Source organism: Diabrotica virgifera, chromosome 3 (assembly GCF_917563875.1).
Source record: "Diabrotica virgifera virgifera chromosome 3, PGI_DIABVI_V3a".
NCBI classification, from domain to species: Eukaryota; Metazoa; Arthropoda; class Insecta; order Coleoptera; family Chrysomelidae; genus Diabrotica; species Diabrotica virgifera.
In genome coordinates, this window is record NC_065445.1 from 25462263 (window position 1) to 25481276 (window position 19014).

Genomic DNA, 19014 nt, shown 5'->3' on the forward strand with positions numbered 1-19014 from the left:
ATGAGGCTCCAATAAGAGCCGAAAATCGCGATTCAGAGGATTGGATTGCGCTCCGTATTATAATTGAAAAGTAAGATTGTTTTGCCTTCGCATTGCAACTGAATAAAAATGGTATACATTTTTATTTTTCGTAAATAGTTCAGAAGCAAGCACCAGTGGTTGTTTGATAGTGAAGAGTATAGCTGAAAAGTGGAACGAGAGACAGATCAAATTGAGAAGAAATACCTCTTTGATTCTGTAAAGTCTAAGAGAGAGAATATTATTGTGAGAAAGAGAGGCGAGAATTTTGGAGTTTTTTTTGAACGAGTACTGGTTAAAAGAGGCCTGGCTCGTGTTTTGGAGAATTAGTTGCTGGTGTGCTGCTGGATTGATGCTGAGAACGGAGAGGGCTTTGATGGGTAGCCTAACATAATCAACAAGGAAGAGCTGTTTGGGTCAAGAGGAGACATCATTGTGTGTGAATCAAAAGGTCAGTCAATAATTTATGTGATAAATTTTCTTTATGTTCAGAAGTTAAACTTTTTTGAGTAAAAGCATATGAGCTAAGATTCCAATATTTCAAAAATTTAATAGGAAGTATAAATAGTTTTGCGAATACCTAAATTTGTTCGTTTAGTTTGTTTTATCAATATCATCAAGAACAAACCGATAAATATTTGTTAAATTAAAATTAATTTATGTGGTAAGAGTTTCATTGGGACAGTTATGCCCACAGAATTTAATTGATAGATTTTCAGAGTATTGCTTTTGATAATAAAAGATATTTGTATGTGCTTATTTATGGTATTTCTATTTATTCCCTTTTCCTATTTTATCCCGATAAGGATCAACTAAGAGATACTGAAACCACGAGAAAGGATAAGTATAACCTAAGATAATTTAGTTATCTTTTTGTATGATAAAAAGGCACCCTGAGATTTTTCTTAATTTTTATGTATGATTTGCGACAATTGAATAATTAATTAAATAAATACTAATTATTATAAAAGTAAGAGAAAGCAGATCATAACAGTATGTATTCTCGATCTGTTCATTCCATATAATTGGTGTTTTCTTCGTTTATGAACGTCCCTTTCTTTCTCGCTTTCGCCGTTAGTCTTTTTAGTATTTCCTTTAATTCGTTATGTCATCAGCGGATGCTAGGCATTTGTGTTTTCGTTGATATAAATATTATGTCCTGTCAATTCCGGCTTCTTTGATGACAATTTCAAGAAGGATAATGAACAATAGTGATAATAGTGAGTCCTTTTGTCGCACTCCGTCACTGACTTCAAACTTTCCATTTATTTTAACATCTGTTTCTCTTCCATTTATTTTAACGTTATTCTCTATTTTTCTGAGTGTCACGTTTATCATTCTTACTAATTTTTCACTAATTACCCTTTCACGTAGTGCCTTGTTACCTCTTTCACCATCAAATTTCAAATTAATATTCACCATCAGCCTCAATCCACTGCTGAACATAGGCCTCCCCTGTTTGGAGCTCTTAAGAACATTTTTAAGAGTGACATTCCATCCAACTAACATGAAGAAAAAAGTTTTCGACCAATGCGTGCTACCGGTGATGACCTATGGTGCAGAAACATTATCGCTCACAAAGAAAAACGCACAAAAACTAAGAGTAGCGCAGAGAACAATGGAACGATTAATGATAGGGGCCACTCTGCGAGAGAGGATTAGAAACGAAGATCTAAGAGCTAAGACCAAAGTCATAGACGTCATTGAAAGAACCTGTAACTTAAAATGGAAATGGGCTGGACACATTGCCAGAATGAAGGACGGAAGATGGACTCGCAAACTAGTTGAATGGAGACCAAGAGCTGATAAACGTAGCAGAGGAAGACCACCAACACGATGGCAAGACGACTTACGAAAGACAACAAAAAACTGGATGCAGAAAGCACCAGATAGAATACTTTGGAGACAAACAGGGGAGGCCCAAATTAATATTAACGTAGTAATATTAACGTTAATATCTTTTTCCTATTGTTACATTTCCCAACATCATATAGGCCGGTCCTGTCATCTCTCGATGCTTCCGGAGACGGACAGAACGAGCTGAGAACTAGTTTTGACCCTTTTCAGAAGCAAGGAGCCAGAATCTCTAGATGTACATATTTAGTTCTATTTAGTTCGATGTTATTCTTTTTGTTCCAGGCCCGATCTAGAATATTGGAGTAATAGGGTCATATTATATGTAAGATGAATCGTTTGGACTTAGTCGTGATTTGAATGTCGCGTTAAAAACGTCGAAAATAAATTGTACAAATTAAATATAAATTATATGTTTTTACTATATGTTTTGGTGTGTATTATAATTTATGGTAAATAATCACTATAATAAATTAAGTGTTTTCTTTTAAAATAAAGTGTTAATAAGCAAATAAGTAAAAATATAGGACAGCTTGTATATTAGTGCACCCTATGCAACCTACATCTGAATCTTATGTTTGTGCGTCACAGTGTTGCCATCCTCTTTTGTTTATTTCTTTCATAATTTCAATCAATGTTAAATGTACCTAGAAGAATAATAGAATAATTTTATAAGAACGTTTAAATTTAACCCAATTTTGAAAAAATATGAAAACTTTGAATTATCCACGTCCGTCTGTCCGTCCGTCCATCTGTCTGTCTGTTCGTGAGCACAACTCCTCCGTTATTATACCAGGTAGAATGACAAATGAGGTGTCGAATGAAATCTTATAATCAAAGGATGGTACTAAAGGTGAGAAATTTGACTTAGGCTCTCTGTCCGTCCGTTCAGACAGATTAGGTCAAATTTCTCACCTTTAATACCATCCTTGGATTATAAGCTTTCATTTGACACCTCATTTTTCATTCTACCTGGTATACCTAATGACGGAGGAGTTGAGTTTACAGACAGACAGAGAGACAGACGGACGGACGTGGATAATTCAACGTTTTCACATTTTTTCAAAATTGGTGAAAACAACAACAAAAACAAACTTTACATAATTAATGTTTCAAAACTATTTTTAAATGCAACTTTAAGTAATGTGGTAGTATGAAAAAATAGAGGATAGGGCAACGGTGTTACATGTCAAGCTCGGATCCAATGCCAACTTACGCACATATACAGGGTGTAACAAAAATACAGGTCATAATTTAATCACATATTCTGGGACCAACAAGAGTTTGATTGAACCTAACTTACCTTAGTACAAATGTCATCATTCTCTTTGCCTTATCCCTATGCGGGGTCGGCTTCCCTAATTGCATTTCTCCACACAATTCTATCTTGGGCCATATCAATGTTAATCCCCTTTACCAACATGTCCTGCCTTATCGTCTCCCCCCAGGTCTTCTTTGGTCTTCCTCTCCTACTCCTTCCAGGAATCTGCACTTCAGCTATTCTTCGTATTGGGTGGTTAACGTCTCGACGTTGAACATGACCAAACCATCTTAACCTATGCTCTCTCATTTTGGCATCAATTGGTGCCACACCTAGACTTCCCCTAATATACTCATTTCTAATTTTATCCTTCTTTGTCACTCCACTCATCCATCTAAGCATTCTCATTTCCGCCACATGCATTCGCTGTTCCTCTTTCTTTTTCACTGCCCAACATTCAGTTCCGTACATCATAGCTGGTCTTATGGCTGTTTTATAGAATTTTCCCTTCAGCTTCATTGGAATTTTTCTGTCACACAACACACCACTCGCTTCTTTCCACTTCATCCATCCAGCCCTAATTCTACTGCATGCATCTCCATCTATTTCTCCATTACTCTGTAATACCGATCCTAGGTACTTAAAACTATTGCTTTTTACAATCATTTCACCATCCAAAGATACCATTTTATTTGTAGTAGCTCCATCTTTAAATGAACATTCCAAATACTCTGTTTTTGTCCTACTAAGTTTTAAACCTTTTTCCTCCAGAGCTTGTCTCCACTGTTCCAGTTTTTGTTCTAAGTATCTTTCACTATTTCCTACTAACACGACATCATCAGCATACATTAAGCACCATGGAATGTTACCCTGTATTTTCGCTGTTATCTGGTCCAAAACTAATGAGAATAAATACGGACTAAGCACAGAACCTTGATGCAATCCTACTTTCACATGAAATTTATCAGTCTCTCCCACACCTGTCCTAACACTAGTCGTTACTCCCTCATACATATCCCTCACAATCTTTACATATTCACCAGGGACTCCTTTCTTATTGAGTGCCCACCACAGAATCTCTCGAGGAACTCTATCATATGCTTTCTCAAGATCAATGAATACCATATGAGCGTTTGTTTCTTTACTCCTGTATTTTTCCATCAACTGCCTTATAGTGAAAATTGCATCTGTTGTTGATCTACCCTGCATAAAGCCAAATTGATTCTCGGATATTTCGGTCTCTTCACGTATCCGTCTATCAATTACTCTTTCCCATATTTTCATGGTGTGGCTAAGCAGTTTTATAGCCCTGTAGTTTGTACATTGTTGTATATCTCCCTTGTTTTTGTAAACAGGTACCAGTATACTGCTTCTCCATTCGTCTGGCATTTGTCCAACTTCCATAATTCTATTAAATAGACCTGCTAGCCACCTTGTTCCTGTCTCTCCCAATGCTCTCCATACTTCCCCAGGAATATCATCTGGTCCTACCGCTTTTCCTTTCTTTATTTTTTGAAGCGCTTGAGCCACTTCCTCATTGGTTATTTTGGTGACCATTGCTGCTACTGTCTCCGTTGACTCTACAGGCTGTCTGTCAAATTCTTCATTTAATAAGCTGTCAAAGTACTTTCTCCATCTCTTTTTGACATCCCTTTCGTGAACTAGTATTTTATTATTTTCATCTCGGATACATCTAATCTGATTAAAATCTTTTGCTTTCTTTGCTCTCTGTTTGGCTATTTTATATATCTTCGTTTCGCCTTCCCTGGTATCAAGTTGATCGTATAGGTTTGAATACGCTTCTGCTTTAGCTTTTGCTACTGCTACTTTCGCTTCCTTTTTGGCGACCATATAGTTTTGAAGATCTATGTCCGATCTGGTTTCTTGCCACTTTTTATATACTTTTCTCTTCTCTTTTATTTTTCCTTGTACTTCATTTGACCACCACCAAGTCTCTTTATCTTCAAACTTCTTTCCTGACGTTTTCCCAAGTATTTCAATAGCCGTCTCTCTAATAATATTGGCCATTTTTCTCCAAATTGTGTTAGGGCTTCCTTTCATGTTCCAACATATTTTTTCTACTATTCTTTCCCTGAATAGACCTTCCTTCTCATCTTTTAGCATCCACCACTTGATTTTTTGTGGTCCTCTCCGATATTTTTGTTTAGTTTCGCTTTTTACTTCGATGTCCAGAACAAGCAGCTTATGTTGTTGGCTTACTGTCTCACTAACTATTACCTTGCAGTCCTTGCATTCACGTATGTCTTCTTTCCTTATCATGAAGTAGTCTATTTGGGATTGATGTTGTCCACTTTTGTAGGTAATAAGTTGAGTTTCTCTCTTTTTAAAGAATGTGTTAACAATCGCCATATCCAATGCTGTTGCTAATTCTAGCATGTCATCTCCAGCTTCATTTCTAGTTCCAAAGCCTAATCCCCCATGTATTGTTTCATATCCTGTCTTGGCTTGGCCCACATGTGCATTGAAATCACCTCCTATTATAACTTTCTCCTCCGCTGGAATATCACTCAGTATGTCTCCCAATTGATCATAGAAAGCTCTTCTTTCATTCTCACCCAGACCTGTTTGAGGAGCATACACACACACAACATTCAATACCTCTTTATCAATTACAAATTTCACTGACATCATTCTATCACTCGTTCTTACAACTTCTACTACGTTATCTTTCATTTCACTATCAGCAATTATACCAACTCCATTTCTAGTGTTACTACTCCCTACATACCACAATTTATATCCATCACCTAGTTCTTTCGCCCTTTGTCCTTTCCACCTAGTTTCTTGAATACAAGCAATTTTAACTCTTCTTCGTTTGAGCGCATCCACTAACTCCAGACTCTTACCTGTAAGACTACCAAGATTCCAAGACCCTATCCTGATTTTTCTAACCTGTAATGGTGTTCCCCCTGAGATAGTCCTCACCCGGAGATCCGAATGGAGGCTCATTTTACTTCCGGAACATTTTACCTCAGGAGATGCCATCATTTCAGTATAAGTTTTTATTTCGTTTGGAGAAGGTCTTTTCATTATTATGGCCTGAAAAGATTTTTGGATATTTGATGCCTGAATGCCTTTTCTATCAGCACCATACCCTGCCCTGTCCTGCACGTTTAGCCAATACACCACCAATGCAACCAAAGTGCAGTATTACCCCACACCCGCCTGCATTTTTCTGTATAGGCCAGGATCCCTACTGTAAGGACTGCCCTATAAGCCAATGTATTGTTGCCCGTATCCCGCCACTAGGAGGCACGTACTTCATTCGGGATACTACCTTAGTACAAATGTGTATAGAAAAAAGTTACAAATGTGTATAGAAAAAAGTTACAACTCTTTGAAGTTACAAAATGAAAATCGATTTTTTCCGATATATCGGAAACTATTAGATATTTTTTATTAAAAATGAACATGTGGCATTCTTATGGCAGTGGCATCTTAAGAAAAAATTATAGTGAAATTTGGACACCCCATAAAAATTTTATGGGGGTTTTGTTCCCTTAAGCCACCCCCAAACTTTTTTGTACATTCCAATTAAATTATTATTGTAGTACCATTAGTTAAACACACTATTTCTAAAACTTTTTTGGCTCTTAGTACTTTTTCGAAAACTCAGTTTTTATTGAGATATTTTGAATATTTGTCAAATCCACCACATATTTGTATATGGTTAAGTACGATTATGGAGACTTGGTAATACATAATATGAAAATTTATGTAGGATTTACATTTTTAGGTATATTTTGAACCATATTAAAAAAGAAGCCACATCTCGATAAAAGGTGACTTCTCGAAAAAATACAAAAAGGCAAACAAGATTTAAAAACACTGTCACAGTATAAAGAGGGACAGTAGAACCACTCTCCGAAAAATTGGAAGTAAAATCTTTAGTCGCGCATGGCGACCGCGCAATGTTCCTAGTCGCTTTTGCCCCACTCTCGCATTGCTAGTTGCATAGAAACGTACGGGTTTTAAGAGGGAAAACCCGCATACACGACTGGTGAATTACCAATTGCGTACTGCCGGTATTACTTTTTGAGATCAAAGTGCCGACATGGAAGAGGTTTTACTGTCCCTCTTTATGCTGTGACACTGTGTTTAACTAACGGTACCGCAGCAATATTTTAATTGGAACGTACCCAAACATTTGGGGGGTTTAAAAGAACAAAACCCCCATAAAATGTTTATGTAAACATATTATAAAATTAGCTTCAACTCGATAAAAACTGCCTTATAGAAAAAATACTAAGAGGCAAAAAAGTTTTAAGAATATTGAGTTTAACTAATGGTACCACAATAATAATTTAATTGAGACGTACGCAAAAGTTTGGGGGGGGGGGGGGTTTAAGGAAACAAAACCCCCATAAAATTTTTATGGGGTGCACAAATTTCACTATAATTTTTTTTAAGATGTTCCTGTCATAAGAATGCTACATGTCCATTTTCAATAAAAAATCTCTTAATAGTTTTCGATAGGTATATTGGAAAAAATCGATTTTCATTTTGTAACTTCAAAGGGCTGTAACTTTTTTTATGTGCATATTTGTACTAAGGTAAGTTAGGTTCATTCGAACTATTTTTGGTCCCAGAATATGTGATTTAATTTATGACCTGTATTTTTGTTACACCCTGTATATTAGGGTGCACTAATATACAAGCTGTCCAAAATATTACAGTATACTAATATTCTTTCATAGTTTATGACGAATAATAACTAATCTACTACAAAACTTGTTTCGACGATGAAAGATGTAAATATGTAGTTACACTAATTGCGTTTAGAAAGTGTATTAATTAATGATTGTGTATATCATTTTCTCCCACTAATTTCACGTGTCTGTCTTTATAATATCATTAGACACTAATTAATACTAAAATTATTATATCCACTTAAACGAAGAAGTTCATACGAACGGCAACCATCGATCCCTCGAGGTTTAAGTTAATTATGGTAATCAAAGATCGCAAAGCTGAAAATTTTCCACAATAAAAAAGAGAAAGTAAAATAGTAACCAGAAGTACTACCGCAGTCATAATTGGTACAAAGATTTACTTTCGGAAAAATTGAAGAAACATAATACATAATATATGGTGTGGTTTGAAAATTTTGAAAAATTCAACAGTGCGCTTGAGCGTAGTGAGAAACGGTCAACAGCTGTTCCTCTTCTCTTTTGAAAATTACTCCGCGATTCAATAACATGTTCCGGGTGCATTACTTTAAGTTGTCAAAGCTTGTGAGGTAACGCATTCGAGGAATTTTTTGTTTTATGCTTATTTTTTGTTTAACAATAATAAATATCAAAAATGAATAACCATTCTCAGTTTCGTTGCAAAACGAAAATACAGCCGAACCATATCCTAGTCCAATCAGAGAGTGCAGCAAGCGCCTCTACCGGTTTCGAAACTTATTAGTCTCTCATCAGGAGGCACATATGCCGCTCTCTCTGATCCAACCAAAACAAACCCCAGCGTGCAGTCCCGGATTGCAACGAATGAAATGGCATAGATGCCCTAGCGGCAACTGCTAGCAAAAAGACTAAGTTTTCACTCTAATGGCATATAAAACAACATAATGCTATTATTCTACATCCTCCCAGAATGAAAACAATGGGAACCTTCTCTGGTTACACCTCCGAGGCTTCTACAATTTGCAAGCCATACGGAAGCTGAGACTAAGGAAGATGAGGGAATTCTACAATTTACAATTCACGTCCCATCTGCTCAGCGCGGTAAAGTTCCAACGAGAATGGTTCCCTTCGTACTCCAATCAGAGTAAATGTAAATCAAAAATGAATAACCATTCTCAATTTCGTTGCAAAACGAAAATACAGCCGAAATATATCCTAGTCCAATCAGAGAGTGCAGCAATTGAAAATGGTTATTCATTTTTGATTTACATTTACTCTGATTGGAGTACGAAAGGAACCATTCTCGTTGGAACTTTACCGCGCTGAGCAGATGGGACGTGAATTGTAAATAATTGTAGAATTCCCTCATCTTCCTTAGTCTCAGCATCCGTATGGCTTGCAAATTGTAGAAGCCTCGGAGGTGTAACCAGAGAAGGTTCCCATTGTTTTCATTCTGGTGGGATGTAGAATAATAGCATTATGTTGTTTTATATGCCATTAGAGTGAAAACTTAGTCTTTTTTTTTAATAACAAATATGTTCAGTTCAGCTAATTTGTTCAGTTTTAGTTTTTTCTTTGTTAATTCTCGTAGGGACTTTATTTGTTTCCTTAATTTTAAATTTCTCTGTATATTTTTAAGTATGTTTCTGGTTCTATCTTCGAGTATCAAGTTAACCTCAGACTATTGATTATCGCAGCATCTTATTTTTCTTCAACGACCTTTAGCTTTTGAAATTTATCTGTTTAAAACACCGTGAATTATAGAAATAACGCTAATTAATTTTGATATTTCTTGGGACTTTGAATCCTGTTCTCAAATCGTTCAACATTTACGGTACACTCCGAATGCTTTTAATTCAATTTCTACTGCTCGGAAGATCATAGCAGGATAATTATAAATTAATGTCACACGTGGAAATTATTGTTTGAATTATAATTATTACGAAATCTAACGGTAAATGTATGTGTTTGTTACTTCCGGTCTACGTAGACCGATATACATAGGCGTAACCGACTCCTTTTTCTTTCGTCAATTCAATAGATTTCTTTTAAATTACATACTTGAAAATCTTACGGATATAATTCTGCAGAGAATATTTTTATTCAATATTGAGGATGGTGGAGTAATCATCAATGAAATTGATCCTGAAGCACGAAAAAGTGGAAAAGAGGATTTAAAATAAGTGAAACAAAAACGAAGTACATGACCGACAAAAGAACACCTGACAATGAAAATAAGATCCCAATAAACAGGAGGGACCGCATACGTTCGGATACAATTAGCGTCTTTGCAAAGACAATGACGTCGACTTTGCAAAGTAACAAGACACTTACTCAACACACACACTACACATGACACTATGTCGTGATACTGCAAAAATTCACCGTACCTACCATGCCAATGGCCATTAGTTGTCGAGGCATTAGCCAAATAAATAAATAAAAAAAGATTTAAATAAACGTAGAAAAGTGCCCCACTTTAAGAGCCGATTTTAGTTGTGACGTATTCTTGATCTATAAGAGTGATAATGCCGGCAAAAAGCCCAAAAAATAGGGTGCTAGTTTAAATTTTATTCAAACACAACTTCTGGTAAACCGATTCTTCCGGTGCAAGAGTTAATAATCTTATGCATCAAAAAAACAACCTATATACCAAATTGGGTTGAAATCGGACTTTTCGTTCAAAGGTTATCATGCTATTAGTCACATATGTATAGTCACCATGTTGAATGCCAGCCTGGTTTTGTAAAAGGCAACATCTGAGATGGCCTCATATCTAAATTTGAACCTTTGTATGTGTAGTATATCAGTATATGTGATCCAAATTATATGCATCTACCATTAAATGCACAGCATTTCTTATAATATTTGCACGAATCTGCCGCACATGGGTACATGTGAAAATAAGTTATGCATTTATTACATGGTAGTTAACATAACTAAAAAGTTCAAAATATTTCCTAAAAAATATTTTTACGCTCTTTTCAATGCCGGTATTACCTTTTTGAAAAATTAATATATACAGGGTGAAATAATTAAAGAAAAACAACATATTTTTACATAAAAAAATCAGGAAAAACACAAATTCTGGTAAACCGATTCTTCCGGTTCAGGAGCTTGATCTTATACATAAAAAAAGAACCCATATACCAAATTTGGTTGAAGTCGGACTTTTCGTTTAAAAGTTATCGTGCTATTAGTCACATATGTATTGTAGCCATTTTGAATGCCCGCCATTTTTGTAAAAGGTAAAATCTGAGATGGCCTCACGTCTAATTTTGAACCTTTATATGTGTAGTAGGTATATGTTTTTTTTTGTTTATTAGGCAATCTGTTACAACATATAACAATAGGCACATTTTATCTGTGAAAAAATGACATGAAGAGATTGTGACCAGCGCCACACATCTCTATAGAGATAATATTAAATTACTATATGTACACACATTAACTTAGCTACTGTTAATGTCTGTGCGGTAAATCTAATGGTGTCTGTCTCTTTAACCGTTTTGTTTTCTGACTGTTGTCTAACAAATTAATTGCAAGCACATTGGCGTGGCTTTCAAGACGTACGATGTATTTTGCACTTAACTCCACTATCACTTTACTGACGGTTTTCGTTTCCAGATCATTGTAAATATCCCTGTTAGTAACAAACCACGGAGCATCGATGATTGAACGGAACACCTTGGACTGGAATCTCTCAGTTATGGATACATTCGACTTGGATGCTGTTCCCCAGAGCTGCAGACCATATGCCCAGACTGATTTGAATATTGTGTTGTAGACTAGCAGTTTATTTCTTGTGAGCTTAGACTTACGCCCTAGAAGCCAATAATGCTTACTAAATTTTATGCCCAGTTGTTTACGTTTGTTCCATATATGGTTTCTCCAGGTTAATCCCCTGTCCAAGTGCATGACCAGAGATTTTACAGAGGTACCTGAGGGAATTACCTTATTATTTATTGTTACTGTAGGTGATTCACTGTGACATTTTGTAAAACCAATATGGTTTGATTTTTGCTCATTCAATTTAATTCTCCAATTTTGTGCCTATGTATTTATTTGATTTAATACTCTCTGGAGTTTTGCAGCAGCTTCGACAGGATTTTTGTGTACTGCTAGGATTGCAGTATCGTCTGCAAAGGTGGTGGTCGTTGTATCACGATTTGTGGGTAAGTCGGCTGTGTAAACCAGATACAGTTGTGGTCCCAGAACGCTTCCTTGCGGTACCCCTGATCTGATGGGATATAGTTTTGTATAGGCTGACTCAAACTTCACTCTAAAGTATCTTTCTGATAAATACGACTTCAAGAGTGTATATAGTTCCTCTCGTAAGTTCTTTTTCAGTTTATACAACAGTCCTTGATGCCAAACTTTATCAAAAGCCTCGCTAACATCGAGCAATGCTACTGAACAGTAACTTTTTTCTTCAAATGTTTTGTTTATAACGTTGACCACTCTGTGAACTTGTTCGACGGTACCATGCTCTTTCCTAAAGCCAAATTGATGGTCGGGTATCATATTTCTGTCTGTTAATATTTTTACAAGTCTTTTTTCTATTATTTTTTCCATGATCTTAGACATTACTGGCATTAAACTAATTGGTCGATAAGAAGTGGGCTCATTTGGAGGTTTTCCTAATTTTTGTATAAGGATAATTTCCGCAATTTTCCATTGGATTGGGAAGTGTTTTAGTCTTAATACTGCATTACACAATTGAGTTAGCATTTTAATTGCTTTAGTAGGTAGATTTTTAATTATCTCACCTGTGATTAAGTCGTAGCCAGATGCTTTCTTTTTTGTTAGATTATTGTTGATTATGTTTTGAACTTCTTTGGGTGAAGCGTGTAGCGTGTTTTCTCCTGTCGGGATTTGGTTCTGTAGGAAATTGTAGATTTCTTGATCGTTATTTGTTGCAGCAGCTGGTATAGGTTCGAAAACTTCTTCTAGGTATTCGTCGAAAATTTCTGCCTTTTCATTGTTTGCTCTGGCCCATGTTCCATTGGATTTTCTAATGGGTGGGGTATGACGATGTTGCTGTTTTAATTTTTTTGTAGCCTTCCATAGCGCATAATCGCTGGCATCTGACGGCGTTAAATTTTCTAGATATGTGGTCCAAATTATATGCTTCTTCATTAAATGTACAATTCTTATAATATTTGCACGAATCTGCCGCACTACTGATGAAAATTGTTTTGTTGTGGTTGCTTTATCTTTATTTATTATGTATGTGTTTATAAACACCTTTGATTTAATACTTTCATTTTGCAACGTATTATGAATAACTAACACATTTCTATTAAAATCCTCGCCGCTCCCCAACAACGTTTCCTTTAGCTCCGTCTTTGAAAACAGGTAGCAAGTGAGGTAAATATTTACTTCGCTAATACCGAATGATCGTTGTCGTCTAACCCAGATTCTATCAATTTATAATGAAGGAAAGAAGCGCTATACGGCTAGGCGTCGACGACGTTCGACGTCGTAGAGACGGTCTCCGTCTCCGTCTCTGCTTCTCGCTATTTTTTGTCTTTTTGTTTTATGTGTCTATTTCGATCAACGGTGTTTTAATTATAGACCGAGAAGGCGTCACTGAAAACAAAATGCGATCGGAGTGGCTTCATTCGCGACTTGAGCTATTTTCCTTCGGAATGTACGGAAATATTACCGTTTATGATGAGACTGAAACAGGTTATCTTTGACGTCGAAATATCAATGGATACTAAGAACATATTTATTTATTTACAAAGCTCAACAGACTAGTGATTTTGAAAAAGTAACTATTCGTTACAAAGTACGATTACTATACAGAGAGGTAAATCGTTATTTTGATTACTCTGATTACTTCGTACCAATCGTATCAGAGCGAGTACCTATTTTGATTTTGAGTATTGTATCTACTCGGTTGATTTCGGTTGATATCGGAGTCGGACCGGTATTCCACGAGTGTTCGGTATCAATACAGTTAACTAAAATTTTTTCTATGAAGGGCGAAGGTTATGAAGAATTTTACAGGATTACAGGGCGCTGAGAAGTAGCTGAAACACAGGAAGGTATTATATCATTTAACAAAGCATGCACCCAGAAACAGATGTCTATACGATTTGTCGAGGTAGATAATTCACAGAATTTCACAGATGTTAGTTCTTTTGAAAATTACACATTACACATTAGATTTTAATAATAAATACACACTATTTTTATCAGGCCTAGAAAAAAAATAGGAGCTGAGAAGTAGCTGAAACAGAGGGAGGTATATCATTTAATAAAGCATGCACCCAGAAACAGATGTCTATACGATTTGTCGAGGTAGATAATGGACCGGGATAGTGTGACGTCAAAACGTCAAAATTTTTCCAAACACGTTGTGTCTAGGTATACGCTAACGTGTACGCAAATAAAAAAGTTAGGTAGAATTAAACGTCATAACAAATATTTTTCTATCAAACAAACACTGAACATATCAAAATAGCGTGTATCAAAACAGTCACTGCCCACGTTAAATAGTCACTAGCTTGATGAAGTTTAACTTTTTATTTGCGTACATTTTAGCGTGTACCTAGACACAACGTGTTTGGAAAACTTTTTTTGACGTTTTGACGTCACGACTATCACGGTCCATTCACAGAATTTCACAGATGTTAGTTCCTTTGAAAATAAAAATGCAACACATTAGATTTTAATAATAAATACACACTATTCTTATCACGCCTAGAAAAAATAGCTTAGATTGACGGGAAAATATGTAGAAATGATAATATTTCTAGACTATGATCATCAACTTTAATTTTACATGTAGGTATGGCATTGTTTTTATCAGACCAGGGCATTTAACACTAAAAACACAGGAATAAATCTATTTTTAAATATACTAGGTACTTAGAGACTTTTTTCATTGTATTTAGGATTAGGATGACGTCTGGAAAAAAGTCTACAATACAAAAATAGGTGGAAATGCATTATTATATTTTAAAGTGTATAAAACGCATCGAAAAATGCATAAACATGTTAAAATCAGTATATTAAGATTAAGGGCCATATTTTCTTATTTCGGGATATTTGGGGTCACTAAACACGAATTTGCAATCAGAACCGACCTCCGAAGTACCTGGGTGCCCAGGGTTACTGCTAAGGTACGTCATCTAGAGTTTGGAGGGTTTGGTTTTGGCACTTAATTGATGCAAACAGATTACTCGAGATTACTAATATTGTGGAGCAAGAAATGACAGAACAATTACATATCATTTAATTTCTATCCATTAAATAGATCGGTGAAGGTCGTTATATCGGATCTTATACTTATACGAAATACTGAGAAATGCGATTCTCGATATGATTACCGGTACTCAAATACAAAACTAATCAAAGTAATCAAAGTAACGAATACTTTAAATGATTATACAAAAGTAACGATTTGTAACGAATACTCGAAAGTAACTATCATCAACATCACTACAACAGACCCTGAATGCCTAGGGCTAAAATACTTATATCATCATTAATTGTGCTACAGCCCTATACCAAAGAGCTTCGACCTTCCCAAGTCTATTACGCCAGTCAGTTCTATCCATTGCCAACTGTTACCAGTTTGCTGCGCCTATTTTTCTACCATCCTCATCTACAAATCTACACCATCCTTCCATCTGAGTTTTGGCCTACTCCTGTTTCTACTTTCTACAGGTTGTGACATGACATTAGGATTCTTCTAGGAGGGTTGTTCTGCTGCAATCTTGCTATATGTCCTGTCCATCTTAGTCTTCCTATTATTATAAGAGATACCACGTCTTTACCACCAAATATATGTTTATATCTATGGCATATCTCGTAATTGTACAAATATGTTGGAAAAAATATGTTGGAACATGAAAGGAAGCCCTAACACAATTTGGAGAAAAATGGCCAATATTATTAGAGAGACAGCTATTGAAATACTTGGGAAAACGTCAGGAAAGAAGTTTGAGGATAAAGAGACTTGGAGGTGGTCAAATGAAGTACAAGGAAAAATAAAAGAGAAGGGAAAATTATATAAAAAGTGGCAAGAAACCAGATCGGACATAGATCTTAAAAACTATATGGTCGCCAAAAAGGAAGCGAAAGTAGAAGTAGCAAAAGTTAAAGCAGAAGTGTATTCAAACCTATACAATCAACTTGATATTTACCAGGGAAGGCGAAGTAAAGATATATAAAATAACCAAACAGAGAGCAAAGAAAGCAAGAGATTTTAATCAGATTAGATGTATCCGAGATGAAAATAATAAAATACTAATTCACGAAAAGGGTGTCAAAAAGAGATGGAGAAAGTATTTTGACAGTTTATTAAATGAACAATTTGACAGACAGCCTGTGAAGTTAACGGAGACAGTAACAGCAATGGTTACCAGAATAACAAACGAGGAAGTGGCTCAAGCGCTTCAAAAAATAAAGAAAGGAAAAGCAGTCGGACCAGATGACATTCCTGGGGAAGTATGGCGAGCATTGGGAGAGACACGTATAAGTTGGCTAGCAGGTCTATTTAATAGAATTATGGAAGTTAGACAAATGGCAGACGAATAGAGAAGCAGTATATTAGTACCTGTTTACAAAAACAAGGGAGACATACAACAATGTACAAACTACAGGGCTATAAAACTACTTAGCCACACCATGAAAATATGGGAAAGAGTAATTTATAGACGGATACGTGAAGAAACCGAAATATCCGATAATCAATTTGGCTTTATGCAGGGCAGATCAACAACAGATGCAATTTTCATTGTAAGGCAACTGATGGAAAAATACAGGAATAAAGAGACCAAAGCATATTACTGAACAACTAGATCCAGATAGAGATAAAATGTAGAATCGAGATAGCCCGCACGACATTTTTAAAAATGAGGTCATTCTTCTGTAATGATAACTTGCAACTTTAACTTAACTTCGAAAGCGCATGATTAAATGTTACATTTGGTCACTCCTCTTGTATGATGTCGAAGCATGGACATTAAAAATATCCACCATCAATCGTTTGGAGGCCTTTGAAATGTGGCTGCACAGACGTACACTGAAAATACCATGGACGGCTATGCTGACAAATGTGGCCTTTTTTGGACACGCAGTAAGGGGAGACCGGTATATTATTCTTCAACTTATTATGATGGGTAAAATCGAAGGACGCAGAGGAATCGGTAGAAAGTAGGCCTCTTGGTTGAAGAATATCCGGGAGTGGACAGGAATAAAGAAAGCAGAACAACTATATTTAGAATAGCTCGAGACAAAGACAAGTTCGACATGTTAATCGCCAACGCCAAGGGGACTTGATAGGGCACGTTAAGAAGAAGAAGCGATATTTTATCCTAAAACCTAGAGCAAAAGACAACTCACCTGCTCGAAGCATTCGCCAACTGTGCGAAAGGATTCTGATGTCTGGAAGTGGGAGAGGGAGACGGCACTCCCGGACTCGGAGGGACTCCATCGACTCCGATGAGGCCTCCGATCAATCCCTCCTTGTATTCTAAAAGATGTTTGACTCGTTGGAAATCGCCTAATTTACTTTGGATCTGTTGAGTAACAGGATCTGCTGCGGACGGGTTGACCTGAAACAAAAAAAAAATATGTTAATGAGCTACGAACAAGAAATAACCATGACTTTTAGAGATTTCAATAGTGTTGTTTTCCGTGCGTTGAACGGAAGATAACTAACCAACGGAACAGATGAGCTCAACATGTTCCGAACTCCATCGATTTGGTGCGTTGAACGAAATCGATAAATTCCTATCTTACTAAACGACTACGTGTGCTAAACGTTATCATTATCCTACTATCTGACGCATTGAGTCAGATACTTCCTCATATTATTTATTTCGCGTTGAGAAACAAAAAATTCGATTCATAAATAATTCGTCACACTAACCTTCTGAGGTTAACGAAAGCCCTATATGTAGAACATAATTAGATTTACATAACGAAATTAAAGTAATTAACGATAATAATCCTTTTTTCGTATGTTTAGATCGAAATTAATGCCTTAACAAAAACGCACCGTGTCTTCGATTGTAATTTAATACCCGAGGTTATCACACAGTTAGTGCTGTTTCACATTATAATCATTTAAACGTGCGAGTTTTAGAACGCACGACGACATTCCAATGGTGGCCCATGTAATCATAATATGGAGCCTTTCTCACTAGACGGTGGTTGGAACGTTCGGTAAAGCCGCCGTGTTTATGTCGTCCCTCGCTTACAACAACAGACGGCAGCCGTGCCGTCGTTACGCACCCAGTACTTAGCATAGGGAAGTTAATGCATCCTTTCATATGATACTGTCGTTCAGTCGCATGAAGGTAGTTTCTTTGGTTGTTTGGTACATTATTTTCATTTACACTTTGTGGCTGTTTAAAGTAGGTGCATATATTTTATATTATGATGTCTCAGATTGATAGTGAAATATTAATAACATTAATTGAAGCGAGACCTGTTCATTGGGACAAAACAATTGAAGTTTATAAAGATTGAAACTTGACGAGAAATGCTTGGAATGGTGTATGCCGTGCACTTAACAGTGCACGAAATAATTTGAATTAATTAATTTGACGAATTAGGTGATAAAGAAAAAAACCGGTTCATCTTATTTCTCTTTCTTCGACGATAAAGTAAACACAACGCTATATGATTTCGCTCCATATAAAATATAACTTTTATTCTACGAAATTATATTTAGTTTTATAGGGTAAACAACTCGGTGAAAACTGGAGTAGGGCTGCGGTCATGTCTTGTGTGAAATTATCTAAAAACAACATTTAAAACGAGGGGAACAACATTAAAAAACGAATGGATGACAGAGTGTCTTTTAAATTCTGTACATGAAAAACGTAGATTGTAATGTTGTTCTGAAGCTATTTCCTTGTGAAATTTTTATAATAAACTAGTATAAATGAGAAATAAGCCACAATTTAACTAAAAAAAATAATTTTATTAACGTTTCGACGCCCAAATCGGATGTCGAAACGTTAATAAAATCATTTTTGTAGTTCAATTGTGGCTTATTTCCCATTTAGAATAGTTTATTACATAGATTGTATGAGTTAATTAGATGAGCTAATCCAAGATCCCACAAATAACTTAGTAGAACAACGATTATAAAAACAAATTAAGGCTTTTAATTAAAAACATAAAAAATAATAACTGACAAAATAGAAATTACAAATGAATTAAATACGCATTACAGTACATCAGGACAAAAGTATGGACAAAAAT

General features: G+C 35.8%; 1 protein-coding gene across 6 annotated transcripts in view; it reads right to left on the reverse strand.

Moving 5' to 3' along the window:
• Nucleotides 1-19014, reverse strand: part of LOC114349504 (AF4/FMR2 family member lilli) — a 692430-nt gene that overhangs the window by 294546 nt on the left and 378870 nt on the right. For all 6 annotated transcript variants that reach the window (XM_050647824.1, XM_028299898.2, XM_028299899.2 and 3 more), the window contains one exon: nt 17143-17354. In XM_050647824.1, coding sequence (XP_050503781.1) covers nt 17143-17354 — 212 coding nt within the window. The remainder of the gene's footprint in view (nt 1-17142; nt 17355-19014) is intronic.